Below are 18,505 nucleotides of genomic sequence, written 5' to 3' on the forward strand. Positions count from 1 at the left end.
AAGGTGGCTTCACAATCCCTAATCAAAAAAAAAGAAAAAAGAATCCTATAAATAAATGTTGGAAATGTCCATAATATACAGGATAAGAAAATTAAAGTAGAAGACGTAAAGGAATCAGTGGTGGGACGTGCATTTCACACTTAGGCCTACAGCGATGTTCTACTAAGTCAAAATTGCATAAATACATCCCATAATACTGTAAGTGGCCCCCACTGCTGCCACCAATGTAGCGTTCAGGACTGAGGCATTTATAGCTTCTTAAGAGTGATCCTATTATTTTCTATTGGCTGACGGCATCCGGGAGTGAGTGAACGCAGCGCACTTCAGTCAGACGCTAAAGGGCTTTAAACAGTCGATTAGGGTACGGGACAAGGTAATACAGACAGTAGGTGGTTAAATAACAGATGGGGAGGCTTCATAAACGTTTAAATTACCGTACATAATAAGATGAAGAGTTTGTCGCTATATCGCGGAATTCGTTATTCGAGTCTAGTTCCTGGAGCACATTAACCGTGAGTAACGAGGGCTTACTGTAGATAAATTTGAATACTGTATATTTTTTAAAGGAAAATTCATTACAATATAATTAACTTTTGTCATAAATATTAGCATGATTTCTGGTTATGTCAAGCCAGCAGAGAAGGCTTTGCTGGCCCTGACCAGCCACCACTGGAAGGAACTAAATTTCTATCTGAAGAAGCAAACTTTATTCACTGATGAGTCAGACGTTGTTGATAAAACTTTTGTCAAGCTGTAAATGGAATTAGGGCTGATACTGTACCTGAAAATCTAATGAGAACCAAGTTTGAAGGTTCTCTTCATCTCTTTAAAAAACAATTCATTTTAGATCAAACTGGGAAGTTGAGTCTGGCTGGCTTGAACTGTTTGAGCTCTGTTTGAAAACTGAGAGAAAGTCTCTCACATAGCAACCACATAGAGAAGGACACACACACACATGCACATACACACGCACACGCACACGCACACACACACACACACACACACACACACACACACACACACACACACACACACACAGTTACACTGCACGTATTTTATTTAACAGCTGTTTTCTTTAGGCCCTTGAGTCTCTATACACCCATTAAATTTTTTTTAACATGCCCACACTTGGTATCTTTTTCTTCAGCACAACTTCATCTATTTGAAGAGATACCTATTATTTCACTATGACCTACTTCATTGACATATTGGGCTAAAATAGACACAATCAAATTCGTAATGAATAAAAATTGTATTAATTGCAAAAAAATACAAAAACTAAAAACATGCCCATCGAACTGCTTTGGAACTTGATAAAGGTTGCTATAGGTTTCTAACATGAATATATAAATGAAAAATTAAATAATATAATACTATATACAAATATTTACAATGGAAACTTGTATATCCCCCAGGCATTTCCAGCTGAAACGCTAAACAAACACACCAACTTCAGCCACAACCCTTCAAAACCATCAAATTTTAAAATAACATTGACAGTCTCATTCTCAAAGTTTTTAAAAAGTGTGAATATAAAATTGAGTGTTGATTGACATGTAATCAAACTATATACAGATATATTATACTATGTACTGTACAACAGGCCGTGGTCGGTACACAGTACCACATCACGTCTGCATTGTCTCGTAAAGATGATGGCAGCGATCTAGGTAACAGACTGTCTTGGTTACAAAGGTTTAACAACACCCTGTGATCTGATCTCGGGGTCTGGGTCATAGGGGCCTCAGGGCCAAACCCTGTTTAGGCAAGCAGGTGAATGATGCTGCTCTATAGTTGATGCTGAAAACAGTGTGTTTTCCTCGACCCAGTAACAGAGCGTCCCTGACTCTCTGTGAGCCTCGACAGCTGTTCCATCGGCACTGGCTACCACCACCGAGGAACGTTTGTTTGTGAAGTCCTCTGACCCCTCCACCCTGTTTGTGTCTCCAAGATTCCCGGACCTCTTCAAAATACAGCTCAAACCATGCCAAGTGGCCCCGTGGCTGGAGCCAGCACAAACACGCCGTCTGAAGGCAACATGGGGACAATCATCCATTGGAGATTTTGAAATATGTGTGTTGGTGCAAATCGAATCTAAACAAAGAGCATAGTTGTGAAAGAACCGACTCTGGGAAAGCTTGTGCTGTTTAACATTCGGGAAAGTAGTTTGATGTCCCAACCACTCCCACAGCTTCCAGTCTCTCCAGTCACAACACTTTAATGTGCATCTGAACTGATCACAACGAACATCTTTACCATGTGGGGGGTGTGGGAACAAGTTTTGAACCTGACCCCGATATATCACCACCTTGTAAACAGATAAGGGGAACTCATTGTTGCACGCATCCTGCAAATAAAGAACAGCAGCCTCTATTTAGTTTTGTTTCTGTGCACATGAAGAATTTAAGTGAATAATGAAATCCATCTTTGGCTTTCTGTTGTTCTCTATTCATGCCGTGGAGAGGTTTGGCTCTTTCGTGGCTAAAAGCTCCACAAAGTTTGCCAGCTAAGTGTTAATTTTGTCTGATACTTGGCCAGGTAGCTCCCAGTGGAGCTGGAAACAGATGCCTGCAGTTGGAGGAGCAGAGAGAATGGATCAAGACAATAAAAACAATGAGCTGAAGGAGGCTAAAATGCAGAAGAGGACTTCACTTGGTGATGAGTGTTTGGCTGAGAGTGACATCTTTCACGTCATTCATTTCACCTGTTCTTATAATAAAATAGTGAACATTTAAAATGAGAAATGATCAAATGAAATATTACATAATAAAGGCTGAAGAAAAGTCTTCCCACAATCCCACACTTGCAATCATCTTTAGACTCTCCCCTCTTTTCTGTTGATCATAATTGTTCGTTCATTCTGGACACCTCTTTGTCCTTCACCATCAGCTCCTCTATCTTTGTCACAGAGGAACAGTTTCCTCCAGAGCCACAGAGGACTGGAGCAGATGTGGAAATGCCAGGATGTTGTCCTGAATGTATTCCTGCCAGGGTGGGGCCACATTTCTAGGGACAACAAGGCCAGAGAGGTGCTACTCCTCAATCAAACCCCGCTGACAGATGGGTTGTTCTGTCACTCCCTCTGCATTTACTGTCAGCCTGTTAAAGACCTGGTCCAGCATACTGATGAAGACTCGTATAGTCTCTAGTTTTTAAGTTCTTCTTCATGAGTGTTGAGACTAAAGGGAGATCAAAATACATCCAAATTTCTTGTGCGTGTTACCTTTTGAATTGAATTTTGAATTTCTCTCGTTTCCCAGGCGTACCCGCACCAGACTAGACCCCAGACGAGCTTCTGGATTAGGATACAATGAGATATGGCTGAAACTCGGGTTCCTCTGTTTCTGGTATGATGCTCTGAACTTCTGAAACAACTTCCAGAAGGATCTGAGAGGAGATGAAATGTTTAAACTGTTAGAATTGAATTATCTGTTAGGTTTGATATTTACATTCGTTAATTTATAAAAACATTTCAAATCAGTCAGAACTAGTGTATTTTTATTTCTATTTGATAATATAATGTATTATATATCATCATGATTCGTTTTTTTATTCAGTCTAAACTAGCCATATTTTGTGGTTGTTTTTATCTCAAACTCATCTTCATCCATTGTTTCTAAACCACTTTGAAAGGGGTTGCATATTAAATTTGTTCACTGATGGTTGACAACAGTCCACAAAATCTTGATCAAAACTGTTCCAGCGACTATCGTCCACACTGACGTGTAGTTCACCGCCCCGGCCCCCAGCCATCACCCAGGGTAGAATGTATGTTTTGAATGTAGAACCAAGTGCTCCTTGTCATTATAATCATCACCTTGAGCTCCATAACACCCCGCAGTGTCTCCACCCAGAGGAGCTACGGGACGGACAGGAAGTCTAATTCTAGACCACTTCCTGCATGACATTCCTGACCTGAGCTGGCTTCCTGTCAGATTCTTTCAGACGTATGGTTCCACCAATGTAAACGTCTGTGGAGGATGGGACGGATTGGATCCCTTAAATCCGCATCTATTTTAATGGAAGCACGCACTGCCATTAACAGGTTTTATATCAAAAGTATTTAAATATTAAAGAGCTAAATATTCATGTTGAGTAATTATTAACTAGACATGTTAGCCTTTGATTCCAAAACGTTGCACCAGATGTAAATACATTACGAACATTTTTTGTATTCATTTCAATCAGTTTATTTCATTGTTGCCTTCAGTTTAAGTGTACAGAAAGACATGAATTACATTCATAAAGTGACAGAGTGATAGGTGGAAATACATGGAAACAGGGCAACACAGACCTTGGTAGGTGTAATTCACTTCACATCTTGTACTTTTATGTACAAATACATTCTCTGTTAGTGTTTAAGTTGAAGAAATCTTTCTTCAAGAAACAAAAAAAAAAAATCCCTCTCCTTCAATGTTTTAGTGTTTGATAAAAATGTAGTCATCCTTCCAGTTCAAACATGGAAAAAAAAAACAATGATATGAAACAAAATGTGTGGAAATTATTTCAGACATATAAGCTGGAAGGAAGAATTTCACCTCTACAACTGAAAGAGAACAAACACTGCCGACACAGGCTGAAGCAGCTGATCAACACAGAAAAACGAGTTGAAATAAAATCTCATTTCCACAAAACGACTAGAGAAAAACTAAAAGTACTCAAAAAAGAAAGTAACAAATAAAATAAAAAAACCCAACAATGATGATGGAATTCAGATTAAAACGAATAAACAATAGCATGAAAATCAAATAGTTATCTCCTAAAGATGAACCAGCACAACCCTGCTGTTAGTGTTCCTAATGCTTGATTTAAAGGAAGCCGACCGTTTAGAGAAACCGATCTCTGCCAGCTCTGAGACGACGATCCAAACCCTGATGTCAGCCTGGCTACAGTATGCTCTCCCTCAGGTTACCACTGCTGGACGACGGGTTCGACTGTTGGCTTTCCGTTTGGGTCGCTGGAGATCGGTTCCAGGTGTGGAAGTCCAGCAGAGCCTGGTTGAGTTTCTCCATCCAGTCCAGTCTGTCCTGTTTGGTGTCGGCCGAAAACCAACACCTGAACAAAAGCAACAACCGTCAGTGAAGCACTTTGACCACAGCAGCAGTGGAAGAACGGTCATGTGGGAATATGTAATAACATTGCTGCAAAATCCGTGGAGACAAATAACTTTCCTACTTATTGCAGATTAGGATGACTTCACCACAGAACGCAGCAGGGAGTTTATGAAGCAATTATACTGGTTCAAAATAAATTTCTAGACACGGCCCAGATGTCACAGGAGTTTCCCACCAAAAGCAAAAAACAAAACACCCTCTATGACATCACTAGTTAGCTTAAGAGCAAATTGCTTCAGCCTTATAAGCTCTATTTATGCAGGCATCCCACAATACTGACAAAACAAACCCTTCCTCCTGCATCGCCCTCCTTTGTTTGCTGTGAACGGTGGTACAAGGTGGGAAAAAAACACGAGTGACGAACAGATGGAACCCATTCCCGGATCCCCGCCTCACTCCGATCATGGCGGGGGATAAAACACTTATCACGCTTCTCTAACTTCAAAGAGCACGGGGGGGTGTGAGTTCCTGTGCAGTCTTACTTGGCCGACGCGTCCTGGGTGTCATCTTGCTGCTGCTGCTGCTGAGGGCTGTTGCTCACCAGCTCGAAGGTGAAAGGTCGAGCACACAAGTCCCTCTTCACTGGTCGGACACAACGACTGGTGGAGCTGGACAGACAAACGCTGCCCTCTGCTTTCTGGGAGTTCACAGCAGGAAGCTCAGTTACATCGACGTGGAGTCATGCACTGAGGGCGTCTGCAGGTCTGCTGCTGCTGTCCTCACCTTAGTTTCCCTGTCGTTGGGATGGTTCCAGTAGAACATCACGCATCCGTCCAGGACAAAGTATCGCCGATGCCACACCCCAAATCCACTAATCAGCTCAAACACCGTCTGAGAAGAGAACCACAGATCAGGGGCAGGGGAAGATGTCAAAATCGCAGTTTAGAATTCACATGCATTGAGTGTAAACATTTTGTTTGAAAATCTGGAAAATACAAAATTCAGCAAAAACAAGAGCAACATTCCAACATAATAACTTTTGATTTCTAACGTCCTTGATGGATTGTAGTGTCTAAAGTCAGTGTGATGATGCACTTGATAGATCGATGACATCACTGACCAGGAAGCCTTGGTGCTGGACATTAGAGTGACTCTGACTGTCCAGTCGCAGGTAGATGTTGCCCTCTAGAGGAGACAGAAAAGGCACCTGTAGTCCAGAGGACGAGGGGGACAAAGTTAAACTGGTCTGATGTGGAAGACACAAGAAACAAAGCAGGAGACAAAGAATTTCATCCCAGCATGCTTTATCTATTTCTGGAAAGAAGAGCTGCCTGAATGTCAGCTTGTCAAACTGTCGCCTGATGTCACCAGACGGGGCTTTTTTTTCTGTCTATTCAGACGGTCGACACACACAGAAAACAGAAAGTAGTTCCCTTCCATGCTGCCATTTCCCACCCAGTAACATTACATCATCATTTTAAATAAACTGACACAATGCAACAAAGAAAAGTCATGTGAATAACAGAAAATGACTTTAGACATCTCACAGGTTTTATTATTCCCTGTAGCACGATGGCATTTCATAACTAGCGTACTCCACTAGTTTAGACATGTTAGTGGAATTTGTTCAGCACACACACACACACACACACACACACGCACACACACAACAGAGGTTAGGCTGAAGGACAGGTCAGAGGTCAAGTGAAAGGTGACAGTGATGTGAAAGTAGAGAAACCTTTTCCTGAAATTCATCTCCCAGCAGTCTCCTGATTTTGCCTTCAAGCTTCATCTATGTGGAAGTGGTAAAAACAGAGAAGGGGAAGGGCGACAGACAGGGAGGGGCAGACACATTACATCACCAGTGAGCCCACCCAGGTGGAGAACATTCAAATGAATAATAACAAAAAAACCCGCAAAGAACTGTGGGGTGGTTTCTGCAGATCAGTGGTGAAGGTAAATTGAGCGAGGCTTGAATTCCTGATCATGTGATCAACAGAGACCCCCCCCCCCACGGTAGGTCCTTACCTTGTCCAGAGGGAACCTGCCGAGTCCCAGCGAGGCCAAAGTGATCTTATGGGAGCCCACCAGACAGAAGTTACTGGAGCGACGAGTGCTGAGAGCAGGAAGGCCAGCAGCTGGTGGACAGAATGAAAACTCACAATGACGAGTCACCAACATGTTGGTACCAGCCTGGGGGGGGGGCGGCAACCAGATTTAATCTGTACAAATCAGAACTGAACTGGTTCATGAGCTTCTCATCTACATGTGCCGATCAGACAAACACTGAATAAAATGAAGCGTCGGTAATAAATGTCATTAGTATAAAGGTGGACTTACGCGTCAGGCTGTGACCGGATCTCTGAAGAAAACAAAAACAGAACATTTAGGTGACTGAGGTCACATCAACGGATCTGACAGGACCTGCTGGTTTCATCAGGTTCAAGTCTTGACTTTTTAACTTCTGACTGTCAAAATGAGCAGCGGACACAAGGACGACTGGAGTCCCAGAATAACTTAGAAACTAAACGCATGTTTCTTTAGCGACGCTCCAAACACGTCAGGTTTAACACATTAGTTCTTCACTGGGGGAGATGTTAGCTCACACACAGACATTGCGACACTCCACCTGGTGCGTGTCTACTGTCAGGTTGTATAACCAAAACCACAAATAAAGATAAAACTCAGGCTTAAAGCTGTTGAATCTGAGTCTTTTTAAGGCCCTACAGAGACCCTGGAGGTGGAAACATGAGACACACATTGGATACTTACTGTGATGGTGTTGAGGAGCTTTCTAGGTGTGACCTGAATGAGGAAATACAGCAGAAATGAACTAAACACATTGATGAATACTCACAACGCTCCTTATAAACCTAGAACTCACCCGTGACTTGGTCGTGGGCCTGTCCAAGCTGCAGTTCCCCCCTGAGGAGTGGGACTAGGAGGCACAAAGAAAGCCCAACTCTACATCAGATCAAACAGTATTAAACATTTTTCTGTAACTGATAATGTAGGAAACAATTTACAGGTCGGATAGATTTCAGATTTAGCTTTCAAAATGTTAATGACAAGCAAATAAAACAAAGTGTGAGACCGACACATCGACAAGAAGAACTCTATGTGCCCCGTTTGACAGGAACAAGCGTACAGATCCACACCAATGTGTAAGTAAGGCCTGAGGCCCAATGTTCCCTTAGTGTTAGTGCAGAACATTCAAAGAACAGAGAGCCTGTGAACGAATAACTCTGAACACAGATGTAAAACACTTAATTTTTCTAACTTAATCTTAACTAATACATGACAAAAAAGATGAAAGCACCAAAAAATGTCAAATGTTTGGTCTCACCAGGCTGTAGACTTCCACATCAATTTCAAAGGATGAGCGAATATCCTTCCTGCCAACGAGATAAAGTGTATGAAAAATCAAAGGTATGTAACTGGACCCCACGTGAAACTAGTCATTAATGATCATTAATAACAAAACCTAAATGTGACAGAAGAAAAATAGGTTTTATCCACTGATGGATGGTCATAAAAAATAATTCAGCAAAGGAGAAAAAGGTAAATGGAGCAAATATGTGCTAGAAGACGAGCATCAGATGAGTCCACTGAAGGACCCACAATGCATCTGGTAAACTGCAGCTTACAGCGTGACAGACGTGGGGAAGGAGATGGTGTCTCCGTTCTGAGCATCAGCAGCGGTGGCCAGCGGCGTGGCCACGATGTTACACGGCCCGTAACGGATCAGGATGAAGAAGTAGTGAGTAGGCCGACCTAAACGGACAAACACAGCGAAGCTTTCAATTTCATTTCAAGTCTTTTCATTGCGTGTGTTTTTGAAACACTATATTTTTAAAATTGAAAATACCTGAGCCTGTCTTGCTATGCGAGGAGCAGACAAATTCCACTTTCAGAGGCAGCTGGATGTGTGAGATGCTGACGGTACCTCTGCAGGGCTGCTGGGAAACGTAGGCCCCCCCTGCCTCTCCAGACTCAGACTTCCTTTCCTCCCTCAGTCTGGTGACCTCAGCCAGCAGCGCAGAGCGTTTCTCACCTGCAGCAGACAAACAAATATCAGGACCAAGGGAAACACCAGCAGTATTAATTCATCTTTTGTTTCCAGGACTTGGTGCGCGTACAGGAGACCAGCAGCAGCTTCTCTGCTTCAGCCTCCTCCTGCGAGCCTCTCCCATGCTCCTCGTCGGTACAGCAGCTCAGAGCCTGCAGCGTCTGGTTGATCACAGTCTGCAGCTTCCCTGCTTCCTCACTGAGAGCCTGGACAAACACATGTCAGGTGATGCAACAGTTGTGCTCCATTCAAATCAGTCAAAACAGGTTACATCCACAGTTGACTGGTTTAAAGGTTGGACATCAGATCTTTTGAGAAACTAGTTCCCTTACAGCTTCGGTGAATGGATACGCCTCAGAGCGAAGGGCGACTCACTGTGATTCTCTCCTTGATGTTGATGGAGGACTGAGGCTGAATCTTCTGCGGAGCTCCTCTCTGAACAGCCGGGGTAACATTCTGGACGAGGGTCTGCTTACTCAGTCTCTGTGTGCGGTAGGAATCCACGCTGACGACAACAGAGGAAATTTTAAGTAGGTTAACACCCCCACGCTGTCTTATTCAAACGAGAACACTATGAAAATGAAAAGCCTCTCGGTCTGCTGGTGAAGTACTTGACCCGAGTCTCTGAAAGCATTATCATGACTTCAGTAAATGATGTGTTTGATTACCTGTATAGAGGAGCAGACTCAGCAGGAGGGGTGGGGGTCTCCTCTGGCGTCAGGAGCAGCGATGGAGGGTTGGACTCCTGACTCACTGCCAGTCGCTGATGGTGTGAAAGAAACATTCATGTGATATTCCTATTTTCTAGTCATTAGCTGTTCATCTAGAGGTCAGTCCAGTAGGACCGCCTCAGGTGAAGTCGGTCTGGTGAGCCGGTCTTACCAGGGGGGTGACCACGGCCTCCACTGACTTGCTGAGAGGAGAGAGGATGCCACCAGAAGGAAAGGTCAGCAGCTCGTCTCCATCGCTCCCATCATCTTCTTTGGCCTCGTTTCCTTCTTCTTCTTCACTTTTCTCCTTTTCGGACTCGGTTTCCATCTTGTCTTTGTCTCCAGAACACGCACAGATGCCGCTGTCGTGGCCCTCGATGTCTTCATCGTTGTCCAGCCTCTCTTCCCCTCCCCTCTCAGCGTACTCCAGCACCTCCTCGAACATCTGGTCGATTATGTCGGCGGTGTTGGTGTCATTGTGATCTGTTGGCAAAAATATTTCAAATCATTTATGAACCAACAGACGAGGAGAACAAACACACAAACATCTGCGTCCACGAGTCACCCTGTGATGTCACCAGTGTAAACCCAGCGTACGTAGTTGACCAGTGTTCAGGCAGCCCGGGTGCTCACACCGACATCCTCCAAGCGTTCTTCTCACCTGTCGTGTCTGTCTCTGCCCCGGACCCGGTGGAGGTATTGATCTCTGATCGAACGGAGCCATTGATTAGCTCAGGCTCCAGGATGAAAGAGACTTTCTTGGAGCTTTCTCCTCCATCAGTCGGTCCATGAGCAACACGCCGACCTTCCTCTACGCCGTCACGCTCCAGTTTCTCTGTCCAACACTGAGCTCCAACATTTCCCTCAACGTCTGATAACTCAACACGAACCTCTGACTTAGAGTTTGTTCTAACCTCTGCAGGAGGAGGAGCCCCCGTTGTGTTTACTGTCCCCTCTTCATCTGAGTCTAGCTCCATTTCTTCTTTAATATTAAGGATCTCACTTAACTGTTGGTGTTCATCATCCTTGTGAAGACATCCGCCCGAGACGTTCTGTTCTTCTTGTATAGTTTCTACACACTCTATAGGTCTAGATGAATCGAGACACGCTTGGGGTTTATTTGCAGTGGACCGGTCTTTCACAAAGACATCTGTGGAGCTTTCTGACTCAACACCATCATCCTCAGGTCTAGGTTCCCGTCCTTGCATCTCATCAGAGACTTTACCCACATCACATTGACCATCCTGCATGTCAGAGGCTTCACAACCACCTCCAACACCTTCCCTTCCATCTACTGTGGATAAACACACATCTTCCTCCTGTTCTTCCCCTAAAACAGACTCTTCTTCTTTGCAACCCTGATCTTGAGGATATCTCCACAATCTTAGCTCCTCATCCGTTGAAGGTTCAATTTCTTCCTCGCAGCATGAAATACTTTGAGAATGATCCATTTCTTCAAAAGAAAAGACTTCAGAGCTGCCTCGTTCAGCTCCTTTGGAAATAGAAACCGTTTCTTTCATGTTTGATTCCTCTTGACGAGTTGATTCTAGAAAGCTCTTCTCATCACCTGTCGGCAACCCTGACACATTCTGATCCTCACTGTAAGGTTCTCTGGAGAAACTCCGGTCCTCACTAAAGGACAACATCAGTACAGTCTGGGGTTGTGACGGAAGCTGTTTTTGTTCATCTCCCACTGAAGCCTTGTGCTTCTTCTCTTCCCTGATTTCTTCACCTTGATGACAAATTTGTTCCTTCCGTTCCGTTTGCAGCCTCCCTTCATTCGAGTTATCGATCTCTACAGACGCATCCGGGGGTTTAGAGTCACAGGGCGTCCTTTCACCTGCTGAAAACGTCTCACATCTTAACATTTAGAAAGCTGAGCATCACATCTGATAGACTTTGAAGAAGGAACTCATCTCGATCAACAAGATACTGAAGGCAACATCTTTGGCATAAGACAACGAGCTCAGAATAACAGACATTTCCAAAATATTTATCATCGATTATTCATTATTAATCAATGTGAAAAGAACCATTGGAGACACATGAATCCTAAATCCCACACAGCAGAGAGCAGGGCGAGTAAGCAACGACAATTCTAGTGACATAATAAGGATCATTCACAGCTGCTTGTTAGAGAACTAGTTAAAAAAAAAAAAAATCATACAATTAAATACACATTGGCTTTGCAGTTCTATTTGACATTCTCACGTCTATTTCTGCAGCCAGTTAAAGACTAAATGTCTGTTGATGTCTAGTCTTACCTCTCACATCTGAAGATTGTTTCTCTGCACCTGATTTAAGAACTTCAGTGATGCTGCCATCTTTCATCTCAGCATCACCATCAGCCTGGTGCATGCAAAAATATCAGAACAAAGGCCATAAATAAATAGGAAGAAGTAAAGAACATAACTGTATTTGATGTTTAACGATGTAACAGAATAACAAAGAAAACACAAACTGTCAAGATTAAACCAAATCTTCACAGCATAGGAGTCAAAAATCACAAACCAGCCATTTTTGAACAGTGGGAATGAAGAACTAAGTGAGAATGTGGAGCGTGACTCTTCAGAGAACATCCACAGAACCCTTCAAAGTGACGCCATGTACCGTGCATTAATTATTATAAATATCATAAAGGTTTGAAGCAAAGAGTCTCTGAAGTTCATCTGTGAAGCAGTGCATCATCTCATCATGACCCTATTAGAAACCTCCTGCTCCCCACAAACACACCACACTTAAGTGAAACAGTGACCTCCAGAGGTGATCTTCCTACCCTTACAAGACAAAATCACATTCATAAAAACCCCATCAACAGGAGCAGTTTGCTTGTGGGTTGATAAGTGCCTATTTTGTGTTGTCCAACTGTTATCACCTCCCCCAGCAATATTGTTCATTCTTTTGTGGTTTTGTCCCCGGGTCACAGCATGAGTGGCCAGAGAGGAAAGGGTTTTTGGTCACAGACTCACATCCCAGGGCTGGATGGGAGGCCAATGAACTCTCCTTCTAGATCTAGGAACCCAGGAGGGAGATGAAGGGCCAGGAAGCGTCCTTCCCTGACAAGGTTTACAGAATTTAGTAAAAAAGTCTGTAAAAATCTCACAAGCTGGGGAAACTTCAGAATTAGGCAAAATATGAGCTGCAATTGACCTGTAGAGTCTGTTACTGATGGACGCGTAACACGACAGGCAAGAGGGCACTCATCTGTAGATCTCTTCACATTAATCAAGAACAAAATATACCTATCACCCACTTCTGCAGCAAAGAACATCTTTGAGTTCTGGCCAAATAAACAGCGTCTACTTCAGTACGACAGAAAAGGAATTACTGAAAGAACTGCTTCAACGCTTAAAAGGCCCAATATCACAAACCCACCTGATTCAGCATGGGATCGGAGCTGCTCCGTTTCAGCCAAGCATTCTGACTGATCGGCTGCAACTGCCTCAACTCCTGCTTCCGCTCCTGATCAGAAAAACATTAGAGAAAAACTCCAGCAGCAGCTACGCACTGCTTAAATATGCATTGTTTAAATACAAGCAGCACAAAAGAATCAGTTCAGTCGTTCTTACGTCCACTACACATAGCTTTACTCTTAACATTTTCATTTAAATTGCGGTCCCTTTGCAAACATCACACTGCAGCGCCTCATAAGTGACTTAAAATCGATGAACGAACCTCGCGCATGCGGGAAGCTTGCTGGGAGCTCGGTGTCGTCACACACTGGAGTTTCTGCTGAATGTCAGACACAAAGTTGGAGCAGATTTGAGGGCAGGTGCTGGTGGGGCTTGGGGTGGAGGCGGGGCTAGTTTGGAAGACTGGAGCCTTAAATCGCTCCAGGCGCTGATGAAATTCTCCCTCACCTGGAGAATAAAACATTTATATCGTTGACTTTTAAAACAAAAATTAAATAAAGGAAGCAAACTCTTGATGTTTTCTCTCCGCCATTGAAAAGTGTTTAATATTGAACATTTGCTGATACTAAAATCCACCTTGAATTAACATATTCTTTTGTAATACAGCCAGCCATGTGACGCGAAACTGAATGATCTTTATTGACTGAATTCCTGTTGTTCAAATATACCTGGTGGGGGTTTGGCAGATCCAACACTAATTTGAGTATGAAATACTAAAATAATAAAATATTCATTTCCATTTTTGGGTGTGACAGAATACCAATTTAGTAAATTCAGCTAACCAATGTAACATCACAACTGGTATCTATATGTTCTTTTCAATTTTCAGGATAGAAACTGTACGTAACAGCTTCATTTTAGTAAATGTATTTTTAAAAACATACAGTACATTTCTGCTTAGTGTACAAAAAAATCTGGGTCATCTAACCTTCTTTAAAAGTGACTTTATATCAGTCACAGTACTGAAGTCATGAAGTCATACCTCAATCACATTAAACATATTCTGTCTCTCTGCACTCGCTGTTGCCTTTATAATCAGCTCAAGTCCATTTCAGGTTATTATGCTAATTTCCCTATGATTTCACTGATGATTGGAATTTGTATAATTCTTTGTTGCCCTCCAGTGTATTGAAGACAATTTTGCAAAAAGCAATCATTTTCCCATGTTTTTTATTAAGAAGATTCCTGCCTAAAATGGATCCTTGTTATTTCTTTATTTTTTTACTGTATGTGTTCATGTGTTCCTCACCAAGGAGATGCTGTTTACAACCCTTGTTGTGGAAGACTGGTGGGCTGTCAGCTCCAGGATCAGACATGCACCTCTGGGCCAGAGGAACTCCTGAACCAACAAAAACCTTCTGTCACAAATTGCAGTGTTTAGCTACCACATATACTATAGAAACACCTGAACAGCAGTTATCGTCTCTCATGTGGATAATCCAGTTTGACTGTTAACATATTCAGTCACAAAAACTGTCAAAATTAAATGCAATACTGTTGTACTATTATGTTAACATATACACTAGAGTATAGAAGGGTGGCTGCCTCCTCACTGCTACATGTTGTGCCTGTAGTTTGTGAATCATCTTCTAGAGATGTGTCTACATGACCCTTAGTGGGAGCATGTCTGTTTCTGCACTAGAGGTAGGATTACCGTCTCGTCTCTGACTCAGCTGCTGGACTCGGGAGCGGACTGAGGGAACAATCGGTGTGTCCGGCTTTGCCTCCAGCTCAGCCAGGCGAGCAGAGGAGGATGGTTTAGGACTTCGGTTTTCTCGACCTGATGCCTCCAGACGCCGCCGCTTCTGGCCATCATTCACCTCTGGGATATCAGACATAAAAGTACGCAACAGTACAAAACACCACAGACTGGCTAGAAAATGTGCACATACTAGAATTATAAAGAGATTTTTATGGGTCTTTAAATTCTCTCTCATACAAACCTGATGATGAAGGGAGATTGTCTTCAGAATCTGACAGAGGTGCTCTTTGCCTCTTTAAGCTGATTTTACCATTATTTTCCTCGTCTGTCTCCATACTGAGCTGCAAACACACGGAATAGACTTTCTGGGTGTATTTTCAGACAAATGATCTTTTATTCAACAGCGCGATTTGAGCACAGCAGAGTTGGAATGAACAAAAAATAAAACCATCGTCATTTGAATATTAAATAATACACTGTACTGTATATCCTAACGCAGTTACAAGCTCGCTTTTAGACCGGCTTTATCCACTTTAGCATCATTTACCACAAACCTGACATCCCATCACCACTCCTGACAGTATGGCAGTCAGACGTAGATGCTAGTTTACCACTGAAGTCAGTTCGTAAACACACGCCGTCTTTTTATGTTGACTAATAAACATGAACACCGTTCACCCGGGGACACCGGACTGGACGTTCACCCGGTCAGGTCGACACAACTTCGGGGACTTTCGAGCTAACGGTCACCTCAGGCTAGCTAAAACCACCTAGCCTAGCATTGGAACAGGTTTAGCAGGTAAATTCAAACGCGTTAACAGAGAAACAACGTTAAATGTATGCAAACAATGTCGATGTTTTCTCACCTGAAGAGATATCACTACCGGGGAAGTCTCTGAAACAGCTCCAGCCTGTAACTGACCGAGTAAAAGGGCCAACTATGTTCTATTACGTCTCCAGGCTCCTCCAACTTTGAATTTCAGCGGGTCCTCTGACGTCACCGGAACAGGAAACTGGAGTCAGATAAGCACACCGTAGAGCTGATCTGGGACCAGATCACTTTCTACAGCTGTTTAGCGTTCAGTGGACCGGAGAATCCTCTACTCTGATTCCACGTCAGTGTCCGCGTTGGAGCTAAAAATAAGGCCATTTACCGTACCAGACAGTTCCAGCACGCAAATGAAGATGTCACCTGGAATGGGAAATGTTGCAGGGCAAAAAAAAAAGTTTCACAACCTTTGGGGTTGTGAAACTTTGGTCATATCTAATAAGATGTTATGCCATATATGTAATGTTTCTTTAATACATGAATGGTGGGTTTGGATGAACGAACAAAGCCATGGTCAAAATCTTACAGAATGATAATTTCTTTCAAATGACAGTAGAATGAGCTTCAATCTCTAATAGTGGAGGTAACGATCCAGGTTTTGACATAGAGTGAAGCATTATTCAAACTCCAGTTTATATGAGGTTTAAGGATGTCTTCAATGGCAGAATCATTCTAAACAAGGCAGTCAGACTGCAACATCCCGTGACACCCCTGAATTCAAAATATTACCCTGCCCTACTTTCATAATGGTCGCAGCAATGAATTCTATATGGTACTTTTCCAAATGTGAAGGTCATCATCGCTTTTTTTTGTGCCTGAAACTGTTGTTTCTCGTTTGATGATTGCCGTATTTTCCGCACCATAAGGCGCACCTAAAAATCTAAAATTTTCTCATAAACCCATGGTGCGCCTTACAATCCGGTGCGTCTTGTATATGGGTTAATATTCATATTAATATTGGTTAAAAACATCGCTGAAAAAAGCCGGCAGTCTGGCCGCCAGTCTGGCCGCACTCCGCCACCAGAGGAGCCCCCTCACAAGGCACTCAGGCCCACGCCCCCTAACAACGGTAGTCAAGGGGCGTCACCGAAGTCCCGGCTCTGACTGAGCTGCTCTCAGACGGTAGAGCGGACTGTAGGAGCACTGGTGATTACGTAGTAAAACATTCTATTAGTCTGGAAACACACGGAGAAACTGGCATAAAGGTGAATTAAAGACCCTCAAAGCTGAACTTCCAGCCTTTTCTGAAATTTCAAGAGCAGAGTCACTGCTAGACAAAGGTGTCTGGTGTGCTGCATTGATTTACAAATGTAGTTGATAGCTCTGGGGGGGCGTCGGAGGGGCGCATTCAGGCTTGTGTATTCTGTCTGCAGCGACGTGCTGTGAGATTCACGGCGGTGAGACACCGACGTTAAAGTCAGTTCTAGGAGTAAAACAGAGTCATATTTGCCAGTAAATCAGCAGCCTGACATTAAAAACTAGTTAAATTGTTTAGGACACACAGCAGCAAATAGCTGCACCTCACCTCCGACTGGACTACCGATCGATCGAAACAATATTTAATTCATAAACGAAGATGAACGTCGGAGTTAAATATCTGCCTCGAACTTCAGATCAGGAAATAATCCGCTCTGTTCGCACTGACTGCACTCGTAATGAATTTAACCAGTTTTTAATGTCAGGTTTTTTAATATGTGTGTTGACTTCTTTCTAAGATGGCAAAGTGATCAAGTGATCAGGTTTCCTTGATGAGGCTCAGAATGTCTTATTGACATAATAGGGGCCATTCAAAGGTAGTCAGGAAGTCATGAATGCAGTCATGACTGCCTGAGCAGCGCGGCTCTATCTAGTGGACGGATTGCGCAACTACAGCCGCTGCAGTTTATTAAATAAATTTTATTTTTTTATTGTTTGTGCCTTTTAATCCGGTGTGCCTTATATATATGAAATTATAAAACTAATTATTGAGGGTGCGCCTTATAGTCCAGTGCGCCTTATAGTGCGGAAAATACTGTATATCTCATCAGGTTTCAGACATGTGTACTTAAAAAGGTAGAAAAGTGAAAATCTGACCTTGACCTAGTTTTTCCAAGGTCAAGGTTGTGATATAATTTTCGTCCCCTTGCTTCCCCGAATATAACAGCTTTAGTTTCGTCTTTCTATCTTATCCGGTTCCTGAGTGTACAAAAGTTGAAATTTGACCTTGACCTAGTTTTCTCAAAGTCAAGGTCATCATCTCATTTTCATCCCCTTTGACGCCTGAGTAATGTGATTTTTCTCTCATCTTTCGATGAGCAACGGTTGTGAAGATATTTGGTGGTTGAACGGACGGACACACAAACACTGACAATTACAATACATCACCGCTTTGAAGCTGGATGTAATGACAGCAGCAGCAAAGAATATGTTGAAATTCATTCTAAGGAACAGATGTTATAATTTTTACTTTTTGCTGAAAATATTAGAGGTGATTCTATGATAAAATTGAAATGTGTGCGTAAAATATCTTTTTATTCTCTGCATGTTTTTTGTTGAAAGCTTGGGACTTTAATGAACATTAACTATAAAAGGATTGCCGATCAGTTAACCTCTATATTTAACTGATCTGTTTCACCACAATCACTTCCTTCCGAGTCCGACAGCATCAATCATTTGAGGCTTTCCACGTAGCTGAAGAGGTGAGAGGGAGAATCTGCCTTCATGCTCACGGTAAGATTAATATACAATA

At 42.9% G+C, this 18,505-nt stretch overlaps 1 protein-coding gene across 3 annotated transcripts; it reads right to left on the reverse strand.

The window, feature by feature from the left end:
* Positions 1–4,151: 4,151 nt before the first annotated feature.
* Positions 4,152–15,945, reverse strand: anln2 (anillin, actin binding protein 2). 3 transcript variants are annotated; one of them, XM_068314138.1, is made up of 23 exons: positions 15,815–15,945; positions 15,190–15,289; positions 14,901–15,068; positions 14,496–14,585; positions 13,509–13,693; positions 13,209–13,295; positions 12,098–12,182; positions 10,006–10,316; positions 9,792–9,886; positions 9,499–9,628; positions 9,194–9,329; positions 8,923–9,108; positions 8,702–8,828; positions 8,401–8,449; positions 7,939–7,992; positions 7,827–7,859; positions 7,395–7,416; positions 7,083–7,192; positions 6,793–6,846; positions 6,175–6,261; positions 5,838–5,945; positions 5,597–5,751; positions 4,152–5,055 (listed from the first exon to the last, which is right to left on the reverse strand). In XM_068314138.1, the coding sequence occupies exons 2-23, from the start codon at positions 15,281–15,283 to the stop codon at positions 4,887–4,889; spliced, it is 2,535 nt and encodes an 844-aa protein (XP_068170239.1). In that variant the 5' UTR covers positions 15,284–15,289; positions 15,815–15,945; the 3' UTR covers positions 4,152–4,886. The 3 variants fall into 3 exon arrangements, with proteins under 3 accessions (XP_068170239.1, XP_068170238.1, XP_068170241.1); XM_068314137.1 differs by having other exon boundaries at positions 14,901–15,289; positions 15,815–15,848; XM_068314140.1 differs by lacking the exon at positions 14,496–14,585 and having other exon boundaries at positions 14,901–15,289; positions 15,815–15,848.
* Positions 15,946–18,505: the final 2,560 nt, after the last annotated feature.

The sequence above is a fragment of the Antennarius striatus genome, chromosome 4 (genome assembly GCF_040054535.1).
Source record: "Antennarius striatus isolate MH-2024 chromosome 4, ASM4005453v1, whole genome shotgun sequence".
NCBI classification, from domain to species: Eukaryota; Metazoa; Chordata; class Actinopteri; order Lophiiformes; family Antennariidae; genus Antennarius; species Antennarius striatus.

Coding starts and splice junctions, on each gene's coding strand:
- anln2 (XM_068314137.1), bottom strand. CDS start 15,183: ATGAGAGAGAATTTAAAGACCCATAAAAATCTCTTTATAATTCTAGTA. Junction 8,450..8,701: donor TTCCCCACGTCTGTCACGCT/GTAAGCTGCAGT, acceptor TCTCGTTGGCAG/GAAGGATATTCGCTCATCCT. Junction 7,417..7,826: donor AGCTCCTCAACACCATCACA/GTAAGTATCCAA, acceptor TGTTTTCTTCAG/AGATCCGGTCACAGCCTGAC.